The 21037-nt window shown below is 39.4% G+C and overlaps 1 protein-coding gene and 1 pseudogene across 2 annotated transcripts in view; both read right to left on the reverse strand.

Moving 5' to 3' along the window:
• The window catches only part of AMN1 (antagonist of mitotic exit network 1 homolog), a 42340-nt gene extending 23601 nt beyond the window's left edge, over positions 1–18739 (reverse strand). For both annotated transcript variants that reach the window (XM_036889438.2, XM_036889440.2), the window contains exon 1: positions 18600–18739. In XM_036889438.2, coding sequence (XP_036745333.1) covers positions 18600–18637 — 38 coding nt within the window. In that variant the 5' untranslated portion in view covers positions 18638–18739. The remainder of the gene's footprint in view (positions 1–18599) is intronic.
• On the reverse strand, positions 7139–18593 carry LOC130680879 (cytochrome c oxidase subunit 5B, mitochondrial-like; annotated as a pseudogene).
• Positions 18740–21037: the final 2298 nt, after the last annotated feature.

A 21037-nucleotide genomic window follows, 5' to 3' on the forward strand; every position in this document is an offset into this window, starting at 1 on the left:
TCAGGTACCTTTCTTAAGATATAAAACATTTCAGATAAAATTAAAGCCTCCTTTGTACACTTACTCAGGTTTATTCTCTTCATATTCCTTTGCAGAGGCAACTACTACCATGAAGTTTTAAAATAGTTTGTCCATGATTTTATTATATTTTAATGCTAAAAAGTATATATCCATAAATAACATATATAGTATTCCTTTTGTATTTATAAAATGTAATGTATTGTTTCCTACCATGACTGAATTTGTCAGTTATCCTTGTAATTTTGAGTCTTCCTTTCTATAAGACTGTGGTGTTAGTTGCAAATTCATGATCATTACATCCTCTTGTGGAGTATTCCTTTTATCATTAAGTAATGCCTTTTTCTATCCACATTAATGTTTTCCACTTTAGAGTTTAGTCTGGTTTTAATATTGCTCCACTATCTTTCTTTAGCTTCTTTTGTTAATGTTTTTGAGATTCATCTGCATTGTTGCAGATAGCTATAGTTGGCTCATTTTCATTTTCAGTTCATTTATACCCACTTTCACTGCTGCACAATATTCTATTGTTCAAGTAATTTAGTTAACAACTGTTGATGTATAGTTGGGTGGCTTATAATTTTTTGCTATTATGAAATAATACTAATATGAATACTCCCAGACATGTCTTTTGGTGCCCCTGTGCTTGTGTTTCAGTTGTGTGTACATCTAGGAGGGGAACTGATGGCTCATAGGGAATGCTAATGTTTAGCTTAATGCCAAGTAGTTTTCCAGAGCAGCTGTACTGACTGATTCACAATCCTACCATCAGTCAGTGAGCATTACCGGAATCCATATCCTTGCTAATACTTGACACTGTCAATCTTTCAAATTTTAGCCAATTTATTGAGTATATAATAGAAATCAATGTGGCTTTATTACAACCCCTGATTATTGATTAATTGAGCATATTGTCATTTCTTTATTGTCCATGTGGATAGTCTCTTGTGGAGTACCTATTCAAGTATCTCACCCAGTTTTCTTTTGGGTTGACTGTTTTACTTAGTGATTTGTAGGAGTTCCTCTTACATTCTGGACATGAGCCTTCTAGTGGTTATATACGTTGCAAATGTATCCTTCCATTCTGTGGACTGCCTTTTCATTCTCTTAATCATGTTTTATGCTGAAGAGAAGTAAATTCCAATGCAGTCCAATATATCCGTGTTTTTTTAATTTTATTTTGGTATCATTAATCTACAATTACCTGAAGGACATTATGTTTCCTAGGCTCCCCCCTTCACCACGTCCCCCCCACGTACCCGTTCACAGTCACTGTCCATCAGCGTAGTAAGATGCTGTAGAATCACTACTTGTCTTCTCTGTGTTGCACAGCCCTCCCCGTGCCCCCCATGCACTATACATGCTAATCGTAAGGCCCCCTTTCTTTTTTCCTGCCCTTATCCCTCCCTTCCCACCCATCCTCCCCAGTCCCTTTCCCTTCGGTAACTGTGAGTCCATTCTTGGGTTCTGTGCTTCTGCTGCTGTTTTGTTCCTTCAGTTTTCTTTTGTTCTTATGCTCCACGTATGAGTGAAATCATTTGGTACTTGTCTTCGTGTTTTTTTATGGCAAGAATTTTTTTGTGTATCCTCTTTATGAACTCTTTTACTTTCCTAAGCTCATGAAGATATTCTCCTATGCCTTCACTTTTTGACTTAAAAACCATCTGGAAATGATTTTTTTGCAATTGCCAAAACCTGGGCCGAGTCTGAGAGTTTAGCCTACATACAAGCTTAGAGGTTAGCCTTTTGCCATTTCATGGGAGCTGGCAGAAGATGTGAGATTCATGGGTCAGAGCAAAAGGACTCTGTTACTCACGACTAGAGCAGCAGGCGGAGCTTCATGTTTATGCTGGTTCCCCGTGCCCTCCAAGTGCTGTGGTGTAATCAAACGGGTGATTGTCTACGCAGCAGGTTGTATAACAGGACAGGAACACTGAGCTTCAGGGATTCACAACTTTTATAGCAAACTGAAGCAAACCTCTTTTCTTGGAAGGAGACATTACTTGCTGCAAATGCAACCTTGAGAAATGGTCTAGGTAAGGAGTAATCAAGGCCTTATATTCATGGTTCATGGCAGATCGCCTCTCCCAACATCCACTCCAATATGTTCCTGGCTAAACTCTAATGTAAGCCGGCCACTCTGTCAGTTACTTTAATTAATTTGAGCAACAGAGGCTGAAACCAAATCTATTCATCTCTTAAAGCATTTAATTAAGGTTACTACAAATAGTAACCCAATTGGCAGGATAAGGCCAACCTGCATAGTGACCTCAACAGTGCCCCCAGGGTCCCAGACTCAGCTAACTGTAAGTATCAGGGATAGGGACCAACAGATCTTATTTTAGACAGAAGGTAGTCCAGTGTGTTATCCATTATGAAATAAGCAAGGGAATTTAATTACTATTTCAATGACTACATTTTTCTTTCCTAGGGCTTCTAATTTTTTTAAAATCTGTTATTTTATTTGTATTCTTCCCTTAAGGATAACTGTTAGTCTTTTAACATTTCCAATACATTTGTTTTAAAAGACCTTTCAAATTGTTCTATTATCTGTAGTTCCTAAAAGTGTAAATTCTCCTATTCTCTGTCGAGTCTGTTTCATGCTGTTTTTCTCCTTAACCTGCTTTTTAAGTTTTGACCCTGTTAGCTCTTCTCTTGTACAAGTAGTTTTACACGAGAGGCCTCTGTTCCTGAAGGTATCCTTGAGGTGAAGGTTGAGTTTTCCTCTGCTTAAGGACTCTGTGTTTATCCAGATGGTCTACAGTTACAAAATACCACAGACTGGGTACTTATAAGCATCAGAAATTTCTCACAGCTCTGGATGATGGGAGTCTGATATCAGGGTGCCAGCAGTTGGGTAAGGGCCCTCTTCCAGGTTCATGGCTGGTGCCTTCTCTGTTTGTCCTCACATGGTGGAAGGGGCTACGCATTTCTATGGACCCTCTTTTATAAAGGCATTAATCCCATTCATGAGGGCTTCACTCTCATGATCTAACACCCCCAAAGGCCCTACCAATACCATCACTTTTAGGGCTTAGGATTTCAAAATATGAATTTGGGGGGTACAAGAACATTCAGACCACAGCAAATACCATAATGACAAATTCCAAAACATAATGTGATTTATTCATCTCTTAGACTCTGTAACATATTCACAGTTAAATTCAAACCATACAACTGCATAATAAAGGTATGACATACCAGTTTTTCAACAGGAATTCTGCTTTTGGCTGGGACTTCGTAATTCTTGCCACTGGATATAGGCTGCTCCGGGGAGGGTGTGACCTCAAGCTAGGTGACTTGCAGCAGAGATAGATTCTGAAAAAGCTGAGTAATGGAAGGTATCTACCAACCCCTCTCCCCACAGGTGGGCAGCCAGTACTTCCCTGAAGGGTGATCTGGGTGGTACATCTCCATGGCTGTCACTCCCATTTTCTACAACTGTGTATCATTTAGGTTTTCATACATTTTAAGTAACTCATACTGACATGGACTATAAGGGATAAGAGGGTTAACAAGTATAGACTCTCCTTGTTCTCATTCTCTTCTACTCTGTTATGGTATTGAAATCAGATACTCCATCAACAGAAATTTCTATCACTTACTCTAAAAGTGAAAATCTTCACTAAACTCAATTTTTTTTTTTTTGTTAACTGCTTTATTAAGACATAATCAATTTAACATTAGCGGTTTTTAGTGTATCCAGAGTTGTGCATCCAACACTATTTCAGAACATACTCATTATTCTAAAAAGAAATCTTAACACCCATTCGCAGTCCCTGCCAATCCTTCCTATCTCCCACAGTTTAGGGAACCACCTATCTACTCTCCCTAGATTAGCCTATGCTGCACATTCATATAAATGGAATCACATATGTGGTCTTTTGTTACTGGCTTCTTTCACTTAGCATAATGTATTCAAGTTCATCCATATGGTAACATGTATAGGTACTTAATTACTTTTATTCCATTGTACAGATGTACCATATTTTGTTTACTTATACATCAGTTTATGGACATTTGAGTTGTTTCCACCTTTTAGCTATTAAGGGTAATGCTGCTATAAACATTTGTGTATAATTCTTGGGACATATGTTTTCATTTCTGTTGGGGACCCAATTGCTGGGTCACATGGCAAATCTATGTATAACCCTAGAGGAACTGCCACGTTGTATTCCAAAATGGCTGCATTTTATATTCCCACTAGCAGTATATGAAGATTCCAATTTCTCAACACCTTGTCAGCAATTGACATAATCTGTCTTGGATTATAGTCATCCTAGAGACTGTCAAGTAGTATCTCATTATGGTTTTGATTTCACTAATGGCTAGTGATGTTGAGCACCCTGCATGTGCTTGGTGGCCATTTGTGTATCTTTATACAACTGTCTTTTCAGAACCTTTTCCTATTTTTAACTTGGGTTTTGCCAGGATTCTTGAGTTCTTCTTTCAGTGCTTTGACATGTCATCCTACTGCCTCTGTTTCTGGTGAGAAGCCCATTGTTAATTTTACTGGGGTTCCTTTATACATAATTTTTCTCTTGCTGCTTTCAAGATTTTCTTTTAGTCTTTCACTTAAGTATTTTTACTGTTTCTGTATGTTTGGTTATCTTTATAATTCTCTAAATTCATTGAGTTAATTTTAATTCATTGAGTTTTAATCCATTGATGTGTAGATTAATGTTCCTCATTAAATCTGGCTTTTAGCTAATTTTTTCTTTAAAATAATTTGCTCTGCTCCATTTTCCTTTCATTCTGGTACTCCCATTACCAGAATGTATGCTGACATTCTTATTGGTGTTCCTTCTCCGAGGTTCTGTTCCATGTTCTTCATTCTATTTTTTTCTGTTCTTTAGACTGCACACTCTCTATTAAGTTCATTAATTCTTCTGCCAGTTCAAATCTACTGCTCAATCCCTCTAGTGAATTTTCTATTTCATTTATTATACTTTTTCAATTACAGAATTTCTATTTGGTTCTTTTAATAAAAATTGCTCTCTGTATTAATATTATCATACCTTCAATTCATTTTCCTTTTTTAAAAAATTGAGGTGAAATTCACATAAAATTAATAATTTAAAGTGTAAAGTTTAGTGACATTTTGTATATTCCCAGTGTTGTGCAAACATCACCTCTATCTAGTTCTAAAACATGTTCATCAGCCCAAAAGAAAATGTACCCGTTAAGGAGTCAGTCCCGAATCCTCCCGAATCCTCTCCCCTGCCAGTAACTAGAAAATGCTCATTTGCTTTCTGCCACTGTAGATTTATCTATGTCAGATATTTCATATAAATGAATTCATGTAACGTGGCCTTTTGTGTCTGGCTTCTTCCACTTAACATAATGTTTCTGAGATTCATCCATCTTGTTGCGACTATCAATACTTCATTCCTTTTTATGCTGAATGATATTTTACTGTATGGACATACCACATTTTATTGATTAATTGGTGATGCACATTTTGGTTGTTTCCACCTTTTGGCTATTGTGAATAGTGCTGTATGAACCTTGTGTGCAAGTACTTGAGTACCTAGTTTCAGTTCTGCCACCTAAGAGTGGAGTTGCTTGGTAATATATTAAGTCTATGATTAACCTTTTGAGGAACTGCCAAACCATTTTCCCTTTTACTTCTTTAATTTAAGTATGGCTTCCTTTAGTTCTTGAAGACACTTATGTTTCTTTGAGGTCTTTGCTAAATCCAACATCTGGGTCCTCTCAAGGACAGTTTCTGTTCCCTGGTCCTCACCCCCTGGTATATATATGGGTTACACTGTTCCTTTGCTTGTCTTGCATTTTTTTGTTGTTGCAAACGGATAGTTTAGATAATATATTATGTGGTAGCACTGGATACTGATCCCCGAGTTGTGATTATGTGTTTGTTTAGCGACATAGCTGGACTATTTTAGTGAAGTCTATTTCCCTCACTGCATGCTACCTCTGAAGTTGCTCCTTAGTGGGCGTAGCCTTGGACATAGCATTGTCACCCTAGGATGTCACCCTGGTTTTAGTAGGGCTCTCTGTAACTATCTCTTTCTTTGATTATCTGTTATTGGTATCATATCCAGCTGTTACCCTTCACTCATTGCACATTGGTTGGTCTATTATTTTTAACAATGCCTTGGATATAAATTGCTCCATGATGGTATCCAATTCACTTTGTTTTCCTTTGCAAGGCTAGTTTCTGAAGTCATTGTTTGAAGTTTGTTCTGACCACAGGCAGGCTCTTCTTAGATGTTTCTTCCCCTGGCTCTCTGGTAAACTTCCTGGCCTATGATTTAGCTTGTCTCACATAAAGCTATCAATCAGCCTCTTTGTAATTACTCAATATAAAATCTCCATTGATTTTGACAGTGTCCTTAGGTTTGACCTTCTCCCACCGTTTCAAAAAAAAGTTGGTTTCTTGAGAGCTTTGGAATTGTTTCACATCCTCTCTCCCCCCCTGGGAAAAATTTATGAGTTGCAGTTTCAGAGCTGGGTACAGGGACAGTGATAAGCTTCTCTCTGAGTGAAAGCCCTGCTTTAGAAGCGGGTGCTTGGCAGTAGCCTTTGGTCTTCTTGTCTTGCCTCTTCCTCCATGAATGAGCTGGGATGTGAGAGATCAGGACCCCAGTATTCTCAGCATGCCATGTTGAAATAGAACCTCTGTCCAGCACAACCTCGTTTCAATCTGCCAGATACAAATTCATGTTTGTCTGGATGTCCAAGTGATCTTGGGCTATTCTGTGTATTACAATCAAGGTTGCAACTTCTCAGTGACATTGCCCACATGACATAAGCAAGACAATGTCATGGTAATCTAATCCAAATCTAGTTTAACAGTAAATCTAAACTAGGGTGACTTGTCTCTTTGGTTTATATGCATGTAGGTAGACAGAATAATAGGCTATGGAATATCCCTCAATTGGGTTGGGCGTTTCCTTCTGGCCCATCTGTTGTCCCATGTAATTATTGACAATGACATCAAAGGTTAACAGGTAAGTTAAAATGTCCTTGTGCAGCTCATAATGGATACTATCCTGGGCTTACACTACATCTTGGCCGTCTGAAGTAAGACCTATTGGTCCCCCTGGGATTTATTCACTGTTGGCTGAGTTTGGGACCCTAGGGGCATAGCTGAGGTCAGCAGTGCAGGTTGGCCTCGTCCTGCTGCTCAGAGCACTAGTAATAACCTTGTTTAAGTGCTGTATGACAGAAATTAAATACATTTTGTCTTAGCCTCTTGGAATAAATTAATCATTGAGGCTGAAGGAGTGTCATACCCATGTGGTAATTTGTCAGAAGCCAAGGTGGTAGAACCAAGGGCGGAATGCTGAAGGCGGTCCTCTATGGGCTTTCATGGTCCTGCTGGTCTTGCTGGGAATGACGAGAATACACAGCCCTGATAATTCTTTACTGAGCCATTCTCAGGGTTGTGTTTACGATGAAGACCACTGGGATAAAGTAATGTCTCCAGTAAGCATTACTTACTGCTTGCTATAAAATGGCAGAGTCCCCAAATTCAGTGTTTCTCCCTTATGACAACTCACTGCTTATGTGGGCATCTATCTGGGCCCTTTGGTGTTCCTGCTGTGTGTCCTGCAGGTTAGAGGGAAGTGAATATAAAGGAACTAATGTTCATGCTGCTTGTTATACAATAAATAATAAAGTCCTTTGTGTCTGACCTAAAAGCCTTTGGTCTTCTACCAGTATCTGTGAAACAAGACTAGGCTAAAAAACGTAGTAGCTTGTAAGAAGGTAAAATCAAATTCCTCACTGACAGCCACTCATATTTTCCTTTATGCAGATTTCAGCTGTATTTTAAATGTTTTTTCATAATACCACTTTTTTTTCTCCCTACACCATCTTCCTTCCAGTCTTTCTCATCTTGGCCCTTAAGTATCCTCTTCTCTGAGCTCAGCTTTAGAGGTTCTGCTGTGTATTCCCTACACTGAATGGTTTCCTCTTTCTGCTCTAGTTCCCTCCAGCAGCAACATCAGGCAGCTGGGACAGAAACAAATTAAATTTTTGTAAAATGCTGCAACAAGAACTTAAAAACGGCTCACAAAAACTGTCGTCCAAAAGCCCGTTGATCAAACAAAGAGAATTTATTAAATTTACCATAGCAAGGGATTAACAGTGTTGGTAGTGGTTCAATAGGGGAAAACTAGGGCAGAGTAGACTTGGGATTTGGGGATGTAAATCCAAGTAATTTATGAAGGTTCTCTTCCTACAAGACGGGGAACAGGTTAGGATTAGCCAAAATCTGTGACATAACAGTTTAAGACTGATGGACACGGGGTCTCACAACAAGCCATGATGAACAGTCCTGACAAAAATAACGTCTGCTCTCACAACCAGAAATGTTTGTTCTAGTAATCAAATGTTCATTTTAATAAACTGCAAAAATTCCCAGGAGCAAAAAGTTACATTGACATAAGTGATTTTAGTTCTCAATCCCAAGAGTTGACACAGGTGGTCTGTTTTCACAAAAAATGAAAAATGTTCATCTAAAGCTTAATAAAATCTTCAAAAGCTATAAAAAAAAAATGAAGGTATGTTTGGGGGCAATTCATATTCATCCAATATGAATGGCTCTAAACTTTATAGTTGAAAGAAACAACTTACTAATTTGCAGTCAATCAGTTATATAGTGAATTAGTCTAATTAAGAATTAAGAAATGGCTTTTGGCAAAATGGCCTGCTCCTAATGTAACTGTTGGATAAAATTTGGTCCTTGGCCTTGTTTTCTTCTCTATCCTTTCTCTTAAACTTAACCATGGCTTCATTTATCATCTATAAGTAGTTTACTCCTAATCTTAGTCTCAATTCTTGATCTCTCTTTCATGTTAAAATGTATATTTCTAACTGCCTTGTTTGCTACTTCTACTGGATATTCTGATTCATTTTCCTCATAAGACACTCCTCTGTAATTATCAAATGAAATCACCATTCTCCCAGTCAATGAAGTTGAAAACTTTAGAGTAATTTTTTATTTTTCTCTTTCCTTGTTCCCTCTATTCAAAACTCTTCGCCATATCCTAGATTCAAAGGATTCTCAAGGCAACGCTAGTCCAAGTGCTGGTTAGTGAGATTAGGTGCTTGCATAAGGATGTAAACCTAGCAGTTTCCTTCATGGAGAAGTCCCCTCCTCTGGACTAAACAGTATATTAAGTAAAACAGTTGACTGCTGTTCTGCATCAAGCGCCTTACATTGTCACAACCCAGAAGTAGTTTGCTGGCCAACTGCCAGTATGACCATACCTTGTCCCAGAAGTGTTAGAAAATATGATTCTCAAGGGAAATATGAACCCTTACATGAGGAACAACACCCTAGTATGACAATGAGGATCATATGGTCATCTTTTTGCTTTACTTCCAAATTCTGGATAACTTTCTTAATGTGTTATTCTGTTTTCTCTTTTTTTACCAAGCAATGTGGGGTTTTTTGTATTTTTTGTTTTGTTTTGTTTTTTAAGGAGCCAATGCAATAGCTAGTCTTTATTGGAAAGAAGAAACTTTATAGTACATTTTGAGTAAGCTGTTGCAAAGGCTCAGTGGGCCAGGCGGTGGGGCACCAGCTTGTAATGGGTTCCACAGCTGGGGCACTGCTGGATCTCACCTTTGTGCAGCCAGAACCAGATAACAGCACTTCTGTCCTCTTCACAGACACATCTGTCTGCTGGTTATGGAGGGAACTAAATAAGGGTCTTCCTTGGTGCCTGAAGCTGCCTTTGGGGCTAGTGTATTGTTTGGGTCCAGTCCCTTCTGTGCAGCCATCATGGCCTCCGTCTCCAGCCCAGTCGCCTGCTCTTCGTCAGTTTGGAACTGCCTGGACACCATGGAGTGCACTGCAGTGACTCCACTGGGAGTGCAAGTCTTCAGGGCCTGTGCGGCCAGCACTTCAACTCCAGGAAGTAACCTTGAAGCCATCACACCCACACAAAACAAAAAACCCTAAGCAATATGTTTTTAAATTCCATCCATGTGAATATATATACATCTACTCTTTACTTTTCTAATAGCTGCATAATATTCCATGGCACCTCTCCCAGATGATGGGCATTCCAATTATTTGTCACTAGAATGAATTCTGCAATGAACATCCTCACAGATGTCTATTTGGGGCTCTCCTTACTTCTTCTCAATATTTCGCAACAGTTTCCTTTTTCCCAACTTCTCCCTAATTCAGATCTCCCTCTGTTCCCAGCCCAGTTCCAAAATCTTTTATACCTTCCCACTGTTATAGAATTAAATATACTTATTTCATTGTGGTCACCAAGGGCCAGCCTATTTGTCTGGCTTTATGTCTTACTATCCCACTATTCATATGGTATTCACCAGCCAAACTGAAACACTGCTTTTCTGGTCTTCTCACATATTTGTAACTTCCTGCCAAGCCTTTGCTCTTATTATTCTACTTCTTGGATGCACTGTCTCCATTTGCAACTATAAAATGTTACTATTCTTCAAATACAACCCACTTTACAAAGCCTTCCCTTAGTCTTTTATGTTTCTTTTCCTCATCAGAAAATTTCAAAACACCTTGTTAATCCCTCTTTTGTGCTGCTATTATACCATGTCATAGCTACTTACATACCTGTCTTGTGCTAGTCCCATAGGACTATTATGCTAGTTACTAGTCCTCCTTTATGCTAGTTATTACCCACAGCCACTAACATAGTGCTTCATGTGCCATGTGTGCTCCTTAAATACATGAACACCACCTACAAATAAGGAACTGTGGATACAAAGAGACAAAAGACTTGATTCTGGCCATAGAAGTTCAGAGGAAGATTTGTGTGGAACACTCAGGGAGCTGCCAGGACGGAGATAGGGGGAAAAAAAAAAAGATAAGAATTAAGCTAGGCCTTAGCAAAAACGCCAGGCTTTAGGTAACATATCCCTTGTTACACTGCTTCCATGGGAGGTATGATAGAATATTAATAACTAACATAAATGAACACTGAACACCTACTATTTGCCAAGCACTATTCTATGGGCTTTACATGTATTGATGTTTAATCTTTACAACAATTCAGTAAGACAGGTAATATTACTATCATCCTGCATTTACAGATGAGAAAACGAAAACCCAGACAGGTTGCATCATTTGCTCAAGATTGTGTAATTAGTAAATGTTAGGGGTGTTAATTGAACTGAGGTGGTCTGTCTTCTCAACTTGCACACTTGACCATCACTCTAACTCTCTTTACTGACACAAAGAAAATCCCATGTGTGTCAGGGGCAAAATTTATGCAAAGAACTAAATTAAAAATACTTTTCTCAGGACTCTACAGAAGTCTGAGTGTACAGAAAGGAGAATCAACAGATTTCCCTTTTACAAAAATGTGACTGTGGACTAAGGACCGTAAGTTTATGAGGTATAATGTAAATGTCATATCCCAATGTTTTAAGAAAGCATGTAATAGATTAAGGTGATTGTTCTCCTCAGCCTTAATTTTTTTACATGGCAATATTTTTAATGCAGTATTAATAGGAAGCTCCTACAGACAATAGGAGCACACATGGCACAATATTTTTAATGCAGTATTAATAGGAAACTGCAATATCCAGCAGTTTCTGGTGTGAAATTAATTATAGCTTGTTAATTAATGATATTAATAATAACAACTCTTAGTGGCATTTATTATTTTCTAGTGTTAAAATAAAGTAAAATAGATATCAGGCTTGAAAATCCCTCAAGCAGACAAAACCAATTAGGCCATGTAAGTGAAACTTAATCTAGCTTATTTCATGAATAAGAAAAACTAAGGTTACTTCTTAGAAATGCCTCTGATAATTATAAACAATACTTAAATTGTCTTCTTAAATGGTATGATTGAATCACTTTTAAGTAATCCTCTGCTATCCCAAAACTCCACTGTAAAAACCAGTAATTCTAAAGGTTACAAAATTCCTCATTCCCACTTTATAAACCATCCTGCAATGACATGCCTCTGAGCTTCTAACCACTTTTGATTTGAAGTCCCTCTGTTCACTAACAGATAATTTTTTTGCTAAATGATATATTCATATCAAATAAACCTCTCTGGATTTTCTTTTGACAGCTTCCGGTGTTAGAAAAAGGATCCAAAGGTGACGCCTGATGAGCCCCGCGGCAGGTAAGGAAGCAGGTGCCTGCACCCAGGCAGCCCACTGCTCTCACTGCTTTCTTATGGACCACGGATTCCATGGTAAGTATCTCAGATCCAAGCTCCAGTCCCTTTACGCTGAGCTCTCCGATTTCAATGAGGGACCTTTGTTGAAGCATTTCAGTAAGTCACCCTATTCTATTCAAAAGGGGGGAAACATGATTCTTTGTGTTTTGGGACACCTGCTGAAAACCAGCACTCTAATAGTTAAGCTGTCTTAGGGAATCTAAGGCAAAGATGGGTGTCACTTGGTCGAAAACTCAGAGCAGGACCTTATGACTTTTTTGGAAAAATGGCTGAACTTTACAAAAAGGATAACTGAATTGCAGTGACCACTTGGGGGAATCTTTAACTTAGATAAGAAATCCCATCTCAAGGGGCACCCTTAAAAAGAGAGGATCCCAAACTTCTTGGAGACAATACATGCATTCTTTGACTGGTACACAAACTCTTCTAGAAGACAAAAATGACTCCAAAAATGGCTTCTCTAAAAGAACTCTTACAGTTCTTACTCTTACAGCACAAATAAATTTTTGATGAAAAGCTTAAGCCCTCTGAGAAGATAACCTTAACTTATTCCATCTGCCAAAAACATAATTTGGATACAGCTATTATTTTGAGTTTTCTATTACCGTACCTGGCACATGACTTGATATTTTCAAATGAAAGCCTTAAGATCTCTGTTGTGACTGTTTGTATATGTATGCATATATGTACATATGCTACAAATATGTGATAATTCAAAAAGAGGCCTATTTAACTGGCTTAAAAAATAACTAATTATATAAATTAAATATTCTTAACACTCAAAATACAGAAACTAACACAAATGCTTTTCAAGTTCATATGATCTGGAATAATCAATAAATAAAAGCTACAGAAGTCATTTAAATGTGTTGGCTCAATAAAAGCAGGCATGTCTTTACAGTTGTCGAAATTAAATATAATGCAAATATACAACATTTTCTACCTGGGTTTATTGGTCCAATCAACTCATACTGTCTTTACGTTACAAACCTGGTCAGCAAGAAAAATAACTTAAGATGGTTAGCTATTTAATGTTTAATCCAAACATAATTATTAAAAATAAGTAAATTAAGTATATGTAAGATGAAAGTTTATACTAAGTTAAATTATATGATGGATATTCATTAAATATGTAGATCATTTCCAAATAAGATAATACACTGAAATATTCATTGCTAAACCTAAGTTTATCTACTTTTGGCTTAATTTTTACAAAGAGACAAAATATAATTGGATGTATTAGTAAACATGTTTTTTGCCATATTAAAAAAAAGTACTATGAAAAAGCACATCTCTAAGAAATGTAAGTTTTTATAATTATGCACATATGCCAGGAAGTTCACAATTGCCTGCTTCATAGTTTTCACTGGAAAATAAAGATTACTAATGGTTAAAATCTTTAATAAAAATATTAAATCTCCTGGAAACAAGAGTGAAAGAAAACAACCGTATATAAAGTATGAGAAGATAATGGGATTTTTTTAATGTGAAAAGTATGCAAGAAATATAGGATGTGGTTTTGATAGGAAAAAAGAATAATTTTGTCCTGAAGTAAAATGACTGGTTATTTTTTCAGAATAACAAAAAGGAATAAGACAAAAATTCAAAATCTATAGAAAGTTACAGAAGGCTTGTGAAGAAATTTCATGTTGCAGGGTCAAAGTTTAGCTAAAATTAAATGGATTTAGAAGCATTTAAAAAAATGAGCTTAATGATACATTAATATAAAATTATAGTTTAATTTTCTCTCTGTTGAAAGGTTTCTTAGATTATTGATCTGCTCTTAATAAAAGGTTATAAAGGTTTTTCTTTACCTTTTGTGTAATCTGTCTAGAAAACAAAGATTCTGTGTCTAATCAAGATATATCCTGTATTTCACACTGTCTTTATTAGATTTTTGCTTAGGAAAACTGAGTCTTCAATATTAAAAGAGCTAAGTTATTTTTTACAACTGTGTAACTTTCTATATTTGCTTTTGAAATCCTTTGTCACTTTAGTTGAATAAATAACTTAAGTATTATGTCACAACGACCTGTGATCCTATTTGGGCAAGTGTTTTAACCCTTTTGACAAACTCACCCCAAATTCTAAATGAAGTTTTTTTGACCTTGAACTAACTTTGGTATTTTCCAGAGGGCCCTGGAAGATCCCAAAAGACTTTCTTTCCTCTCCTTATAAAAAGGGAGATAATAAAGTGAGTAGATTTTTTTTAATGTGTTAAACTGCATGGGAAATATCATCTAGTAAAAATCCTTCCTAGGATATGTGGATTTATTCATATATGGATATACTTATTTATATGGTTAGGTTATTAATATGTATTCCAGAAATTGCATGAAATTCCTAGAACTCTGATATGTCCTGAGACATATCAGTCCTAAATGTTGTATACCACAGAAATAACCAAGTTTACCTATCAATTACATCTTTTTTATAGTGAACTCTTATCAGATCCTTAACTATGGATATTTTAATAAGTCTTTTGTCATTCACAGCCAGAATTTTTCCCTAAATTCCTCTCTTAGAATCAACTATAGGCCAAAATGCTCTGTCTCCATGGAGGTTCTTTGAAAAGACCCTGACAAGCACTCTAGAATACAGGTTTTTGATAACTTTAAGATCTTATCTTTTAACTGGGTAAGAATTTCTAGAACACTAATGGAGAAACTGATTAATTCATAAAACTGTTAACCCAAGAGCAAGGAAACAAGAATTGATTACATAGGACTACACTGATTCATAAATGAACAAATGGAAACAATTATAATTTTTATGATTGTTTGAAATATTCTTGGTTCTTTAATGTTTGCTTTCCAAATTTAAACTTTTATAAGCAAAAATTAAACATTTTTTTCCTCTCTGTCTGATCCCTTCAGAATTAAAAAATTATTATTGAGTATTCTTATTTTCATGGCAGCATAGGTATTTGCATAACTTCACTAAAAATCTGTTCTTGTAATAATAGGACATGCCCTTGGAAAAGCCCTTGGCCAGGCTTCTTAGCCTAAAGAGGCTTTTAAGGATTGAATCACATTTCTTATTACTAGACAGTTTTGAAGAACTAAGGTTGGCTTTTGGAGCAAATAAAGTCCCTTGGATTACCAAGACTTTCACTGGAATATCACATTGGAAAATATGCATACAATCACTATTCTTGTTACACCTATATAAGTAACAAGCTGAGTTTAATGAGACTAGGCATATTTTACAAACAAGTTAGTCTTATTGTGGTCACCTTTGTTAAAAATGGGGTGATTATAGAGAGAAAAATTGTTTCAATAGAAAACTATAGTGTACCAGTTATCAGATTCCAGTCCGGTTCACTGGCTTTGAGGTTTTGTTACCTGTGGGGAATGGAAATGTTGATGATGGGGCTATTTACAATGCGTGGCTTGCTAAGACACAGATAGAGATTTCCAGAGGGCATCATGGGATTACTGGAGGCTAGTCGTTCCCTGGAATGCCAGGTCTGCGTAAAGATTTTATCGTTGGAATGCCTGAGAGTCACCTGCTCCTGTGCTTCCCATGAGTCTGAGGGTGTTTTTCACAAATGTTGCTTTTGCGTAGTGTAGTTCTAGTTTAACCAAGCACTGTAGCATACGCAGAACTCTGCTTTGTGTCCTTGATAATAATCAACACATGAAGTCTTTGAATGTATGAAAGATTTAAGACTGATTATATCCTGTGGCTTTCTGCACTCTTGTGATCTGCACCTGTGGTATTTTAATCAAGATGTAAAGGTTAGTATACACAAAATAAATCGGAGAGCAAGCTGAGGAAAAGGGTCTTCGCCTCTGAGGGTTGACTTGACCCCCTCGCCTTCTCTCTTGCAGTAAAGTGTGGAGTAATCTTTCACCTGACGTCTCAGGGACTGCTGGACATTCCTGGCAGTTACCTCTCTGTAAATTGGACTGGATACTGTGAATTCTTCTAATTTCCTCCAATATCTGGTTCTGACCCTCCAAACTAACATTTCCAGTTTTCTCCCACCCTTGTGATTATAAAGTAAGAAATAAAACTGCCCTTTTTCCCAAGCTCTACAAGCCGAGGCTGAACAATTTGATATGAACTTCAGAGAAATCAACGCTACAGATCATCACAACTTTCATGCTTTCTTCTGTACCGGCTACCCAGAGTTCACCAAATAAATGATGACATCATCAGTGACATTCAAACTGCAAATCTGGAAGATACATCACGTTAAAACTGCAATTCTCACCCCACTACCTAAAGATGCTTTGAGCTCAAATCTTGAAATTTCCTTAACTCTCTCCAGACTCAGAAACTGAGTTTATACTTTGCTCCAACTACAAATCTTTGTTTTTCTTTTGTTTTCATAAAAATACCTGTTGTGAAATGCCTGATTGCTCATACCACTTAGAGGCCTAACTTAGACGGAAGCTCACCTGTATTACTGCCTCTTGAAATGAGACAGCCTCATGTTTATCTTAAATAATCATAACATGATTCAGTACCGTAAGGCACTAATGCAATACTGAAAGGCGTATTTTCTGTCAGATCCAAAAAGCTTTCGGTGACTCACTTCCAAAAGAAGACAATGTGCTCCATATATTAGAAAAGATGCCAACAATAGACTGCATTGAAACTGCCTTAGGAGAAACCTACAGAATTTCAACCATTACAGTAAAAATCTATAAACTAGCCAGCGTTACATTAGACAATTGTATAGCCTAAGACACCCTAACTGCCTGACAAGAAAATGCACATGCTGAAACTGGTAAAAAAAAAAAGTTGTTTCAACGTTAATATATCAGGAATTGTTACCCGAAACTTAAAAGATCTTAAGAAACAGATGCCAATCTTTCACCAAATAGGCAATGCTCCTTCTATTGACTGAGTGAGTTGGTTAAATCTTGGCCTCTGGGAAACTCTGCTCTTAAGAATTTTTCAACCCTTATTATTTTCCTCATAGTCGTCACATCTTTTCAAGAGTTTTAAATGCCTTTAGGCAGCCACTCACTCATAAAATGATGTCCATGAGGACTACACAGCTCAACGAACTCAACGGTCCTACTGCCCAACGTCTACAATGACTACGCAACTGTCGTCATGGAAGAGCAACTACATGACCATCCAGCCCAAGGACTACTTGCGAAAATTAGCAAAGGGAAACCCCCTGAAGTGGAGTTGCAGCTCTACGGGACTGTCAAGGACTGTCAATTATAGATCCCAACAGAGGAATCCTAAACAGGAAGGAATCCTTAATTACAGATCCCAACAGGGAAGAATGTACTTTGCATCTCCTACAGGAAATGGACCACCCCTGCAATTTAGCCAGTGGGAAACCACATCATCCTGAACTCTTAACACCTTTCTCCAAAACTTGTTTCATTCAAAGCAACCCCTTCCAACTAACCTTTCTTCTTCATAAAATAACATTCCTGTCCTGTTTGTTGGACTTGCCCTAAGGTTTTGCTGTAGTTTGCATGTCCTTAATTGCAATTCTCTGCAATTCCAGAATAAAGCCATTTTTGCTGGGAAAATAACTTTTATTTTTAAAGTTAATAATATCAACAATGATTAGTGAGAATAACAGTATATTGTTTCACACTTTGAGCCTCCTGAGAGAATGAACAAAAGGGGGATATTTAAAAAATAAAATAAAATGGAGACCAGGCTTGAAAATCCCCCAAGCAGACCAAGCCAGTTAGGCCACATAAGCAAAACTTAGGTCTGGTTTATTTCACGTACATAGTGAAACCTAACAGGTTATATCATGCATATGCCTCTGATAATCAGAAGATACTAAATCTTTCTAAAATAATGTAAGACAATCACTTTCAACCAATCCCCCGGCTTCAATAACGTTGAATTATTTATTTCAAGTAAAGCTCCCTGAAATTTCTTTCGAAGCTAGGCATCCTAAGGACTTTACATGTTAATTTTATTCCTCACTGCACCTCCACGAGATAGATGTAGTTACACTAATTTCATAGATCAAGAACGCGGGCAGAGAGGTTCAGTAACTCTCCCGTGGTCGCACAGCTGGCGGATGGCAGAGCTGGGGGCTGAACCCAGGAACCGCCATCAGGGATCCGGCTGCCTCGGAAAATCGGATCGACCCCGGTGACGGAGCCCGGGTGGGACTCGGCCGCGGGCTTCGCAGGACCCCACCTTGGGTTTTGTTTTCTGCTACCAAGGTTTCAGCGCCGCCAGAAACAGGCCAACGCCAGAACCAGAGCGGCGCCGAGCCGCCAGGCTGAGGGCTGGGACCCCCGGAGGACGGAGGGGCGAGGCTGCCCGGCCGCCCGTCTGGCACAACCGTCCCCGACGCGGAGGCGGAAATGGGGAGGCCGGGAACAGAATCGACAGCGGGCCTCCGCTGGGGCCCGGAGGCGGTGAGGGGCGGGCGCTGGCGGGGCCGGGGCGGGGCGAGGGGAGGCGGGGACCGGGTGCACTCACAGATCCAGGAGTTGGCTGACCCGCGGCGAGCCGGGCATCGCGGCCGCCCTCGGGAGCCTCTGCCGCGGCCCTGGGGCCGCCGGGTCCCCGCCAGAGGCCGACCGTCAACTCCCGCCCCGCGCGCGACGCGTAAGGCCTCGTGACGTCACGGGGGCCTCGCAGTGACCGGGGCGTGGCTACGCTCAGGATAATAGACGGAAGGACGCACGCCCCCTCGAGGTGGAGCCTCAGGGCTGCGCGGAAGGGGCGGGGGCGGCAAATGGCAGCGGAGCCCCGAGCTTGGCCGCTGCGGCTGGGAGTTGTAGTTCTTCCCGCTCCCCGGCTCCGGCCCAGAGCGTCTCCCGGAGTCCCTGCCCCGCGCGCGGCCCAGCCTGCTGCCCTCAGGGGACTCTTGATCCCGGGCCAGGCGTTTACCTTGCACACCGGAGACGCCCTCGGATGCGGACTGAACGTCTAACGGAGCGTCTGAGAGACCCGGGCGGGACCGCCGTTTCCCGGGCCCTTTCTGCGGAGCATGCACTGACCTGTGTTCGCAGTAATCAACCATATTCATTTAAGCCTGTGAAGTCAGAATTATTTGGCCTTATTTTACAGATGAGGACACTGCGTGCCGACAAAAAAGCGCAGTGAGAATTTTATCGTGGGAGGAGGGGGCTGTGTTGAAGTCGGAAAGGCGTCTAAGGGGCACCTTTCCCCAGGTGGAACCCTCTTACCTGCGCTGCGGGATACCGCCCCTGGCGGACACCAGAGCGGGGTCCTCTGGACTTTCCTCACGTGTCAAAGGAATTTAACACCCAGACTTAAGGAGTGTGCAAGCAAGCAGAGCACGTCATTAGAGAAGCGAGGAAACACCACCTTGGTAGACCACGGTGGGCTGCTCAGGAGAGGGTCGCCCCGAGGAGAATCGGGGTAGCCCCCATTACGGGGAGTGAAAATGTTTATTCATTAGTTGTTAGGTCACCTAGCATGAGTAGGGAGGGTTTCACTTAGCACGTGTGCAGTTGAATTACATACATGCATGTATGTTGCACCCTCAACTCTATGTATCAACACAATCTCCACCCAGGGGTGGGAAATTTAGTATTGTAATGAGGAAAAGGCAACTTTCGGACACCCAAGTTTTTCTTATGCGCATGTCACAACTTGTTTGTGTCTTGGTCCGTTGATTATCTGACCCAGGGGTCTCTAAACCTAGGAGGTGGGGGCTATAAAACTTGTTAAAACAATGGGTTGTCATGAAAAACAGGACATTGGAGCCTTACAGAGCCGGTGGTACGAGTCACAAGGCATTTTGTCAGGACTTAGGAATGTGGGGTTGGACTGGTCTCCATTTTTTTTCTACGTATCTCAATACTTGCTACTTTTTATGCCTTTTCACTCTTCATAGATCCATTTGTTGTTTGTATGTCTATCTTGCTTATGTAAGCTCTTGAAAGTTGGAACCCGGTCTTGTTCATGTCAGAGTTCTCCTTCAATCAATACACATTTATCAAACCCTGAAGGAGGGCAGGGATCATGTTGGTTGCTGAGGATTCACTGGTGAACACGTCCACCCGACAAGTAAAGGGACAATGAGAATAGCTGTTCCATGCTAAAATGGAGTTAGTTCTATGGGAGCACCCCTGGGGGGCAGTGAGCAGGCAGAGAAGTGGAGTCTGTTAGAGACGCAAATAGTTTAGGGTGGCTACAGATGAGTGTAGAGCAAACCTTTTCTATAAAGGGCCAGATAGTAAGTATTTTAGGTTTGGAGGCTATACCATCCTGGTCACAGATACTCAACTTGTAGCTCAAAAGCAGCTGTAGACAGACAATATAAATAGGTGGGGCTGTGTTTCAATAAAAAAATGTTATGGTCACTAAAGTTTGAATTGCATACAGTTTTCATTGTCATGAACTTGATTTTTTTTTTTTTAAGCATTTAAGACTACACAAATCTTACACTGCGGACTACAAAAACAGGCAGTGGACTGCATTTGGCTGGTTGGTGGTTTGCCCTGTCCTGACCTAGAAAGCTAAAATGGGGCTTGATGACCTGTGCTATGTTAAACAATTTAGGCTTTGGAGGACTTTGGGCAGTGTCGGAGGTGTGTTTTAAGCAAGGACAGGATATGCAGGGGAAAGGCTTAAATTTCTGACGTGGATTTTGAAGTGTCTATGTAAAATATAGGCTTAGGACTACAGATTTGGAAATTATGCTGGTTTGCTTTTAAAGACTAGATTGAATAGCAGTGATAATATGTGCATTTACTTACAAATACAGTAATTTTTTGGAAGAACCCTCTGCTGCTCTGGGAGCCAATTAGACCTTGGAAGATCATGGAAAAGCTTGACAGAGCAGATGTGGGTAGGACTTACTTGTCCTCTTTATTTGTTGAGTTTTGTCCATCTAGGGCTTTCCATTGCTTATTTGATTTTTCAAGACTAGGAAAATTCAGGTC

This window comes from Manis pentadactyla, chromosome 14 (genome assembly GCF_030020395.1).
Source record: "Manis pentadactyla isolate mManPen7 chromosome 14, mManPen7.hap1, whole genome shotgun sequence".
NCBI classification, from domain to species: Eukaryota; Metazoa; Chordata; class Mammalia; order Pholidota; family Manidae; genus Manis; species Manis pentadactyla.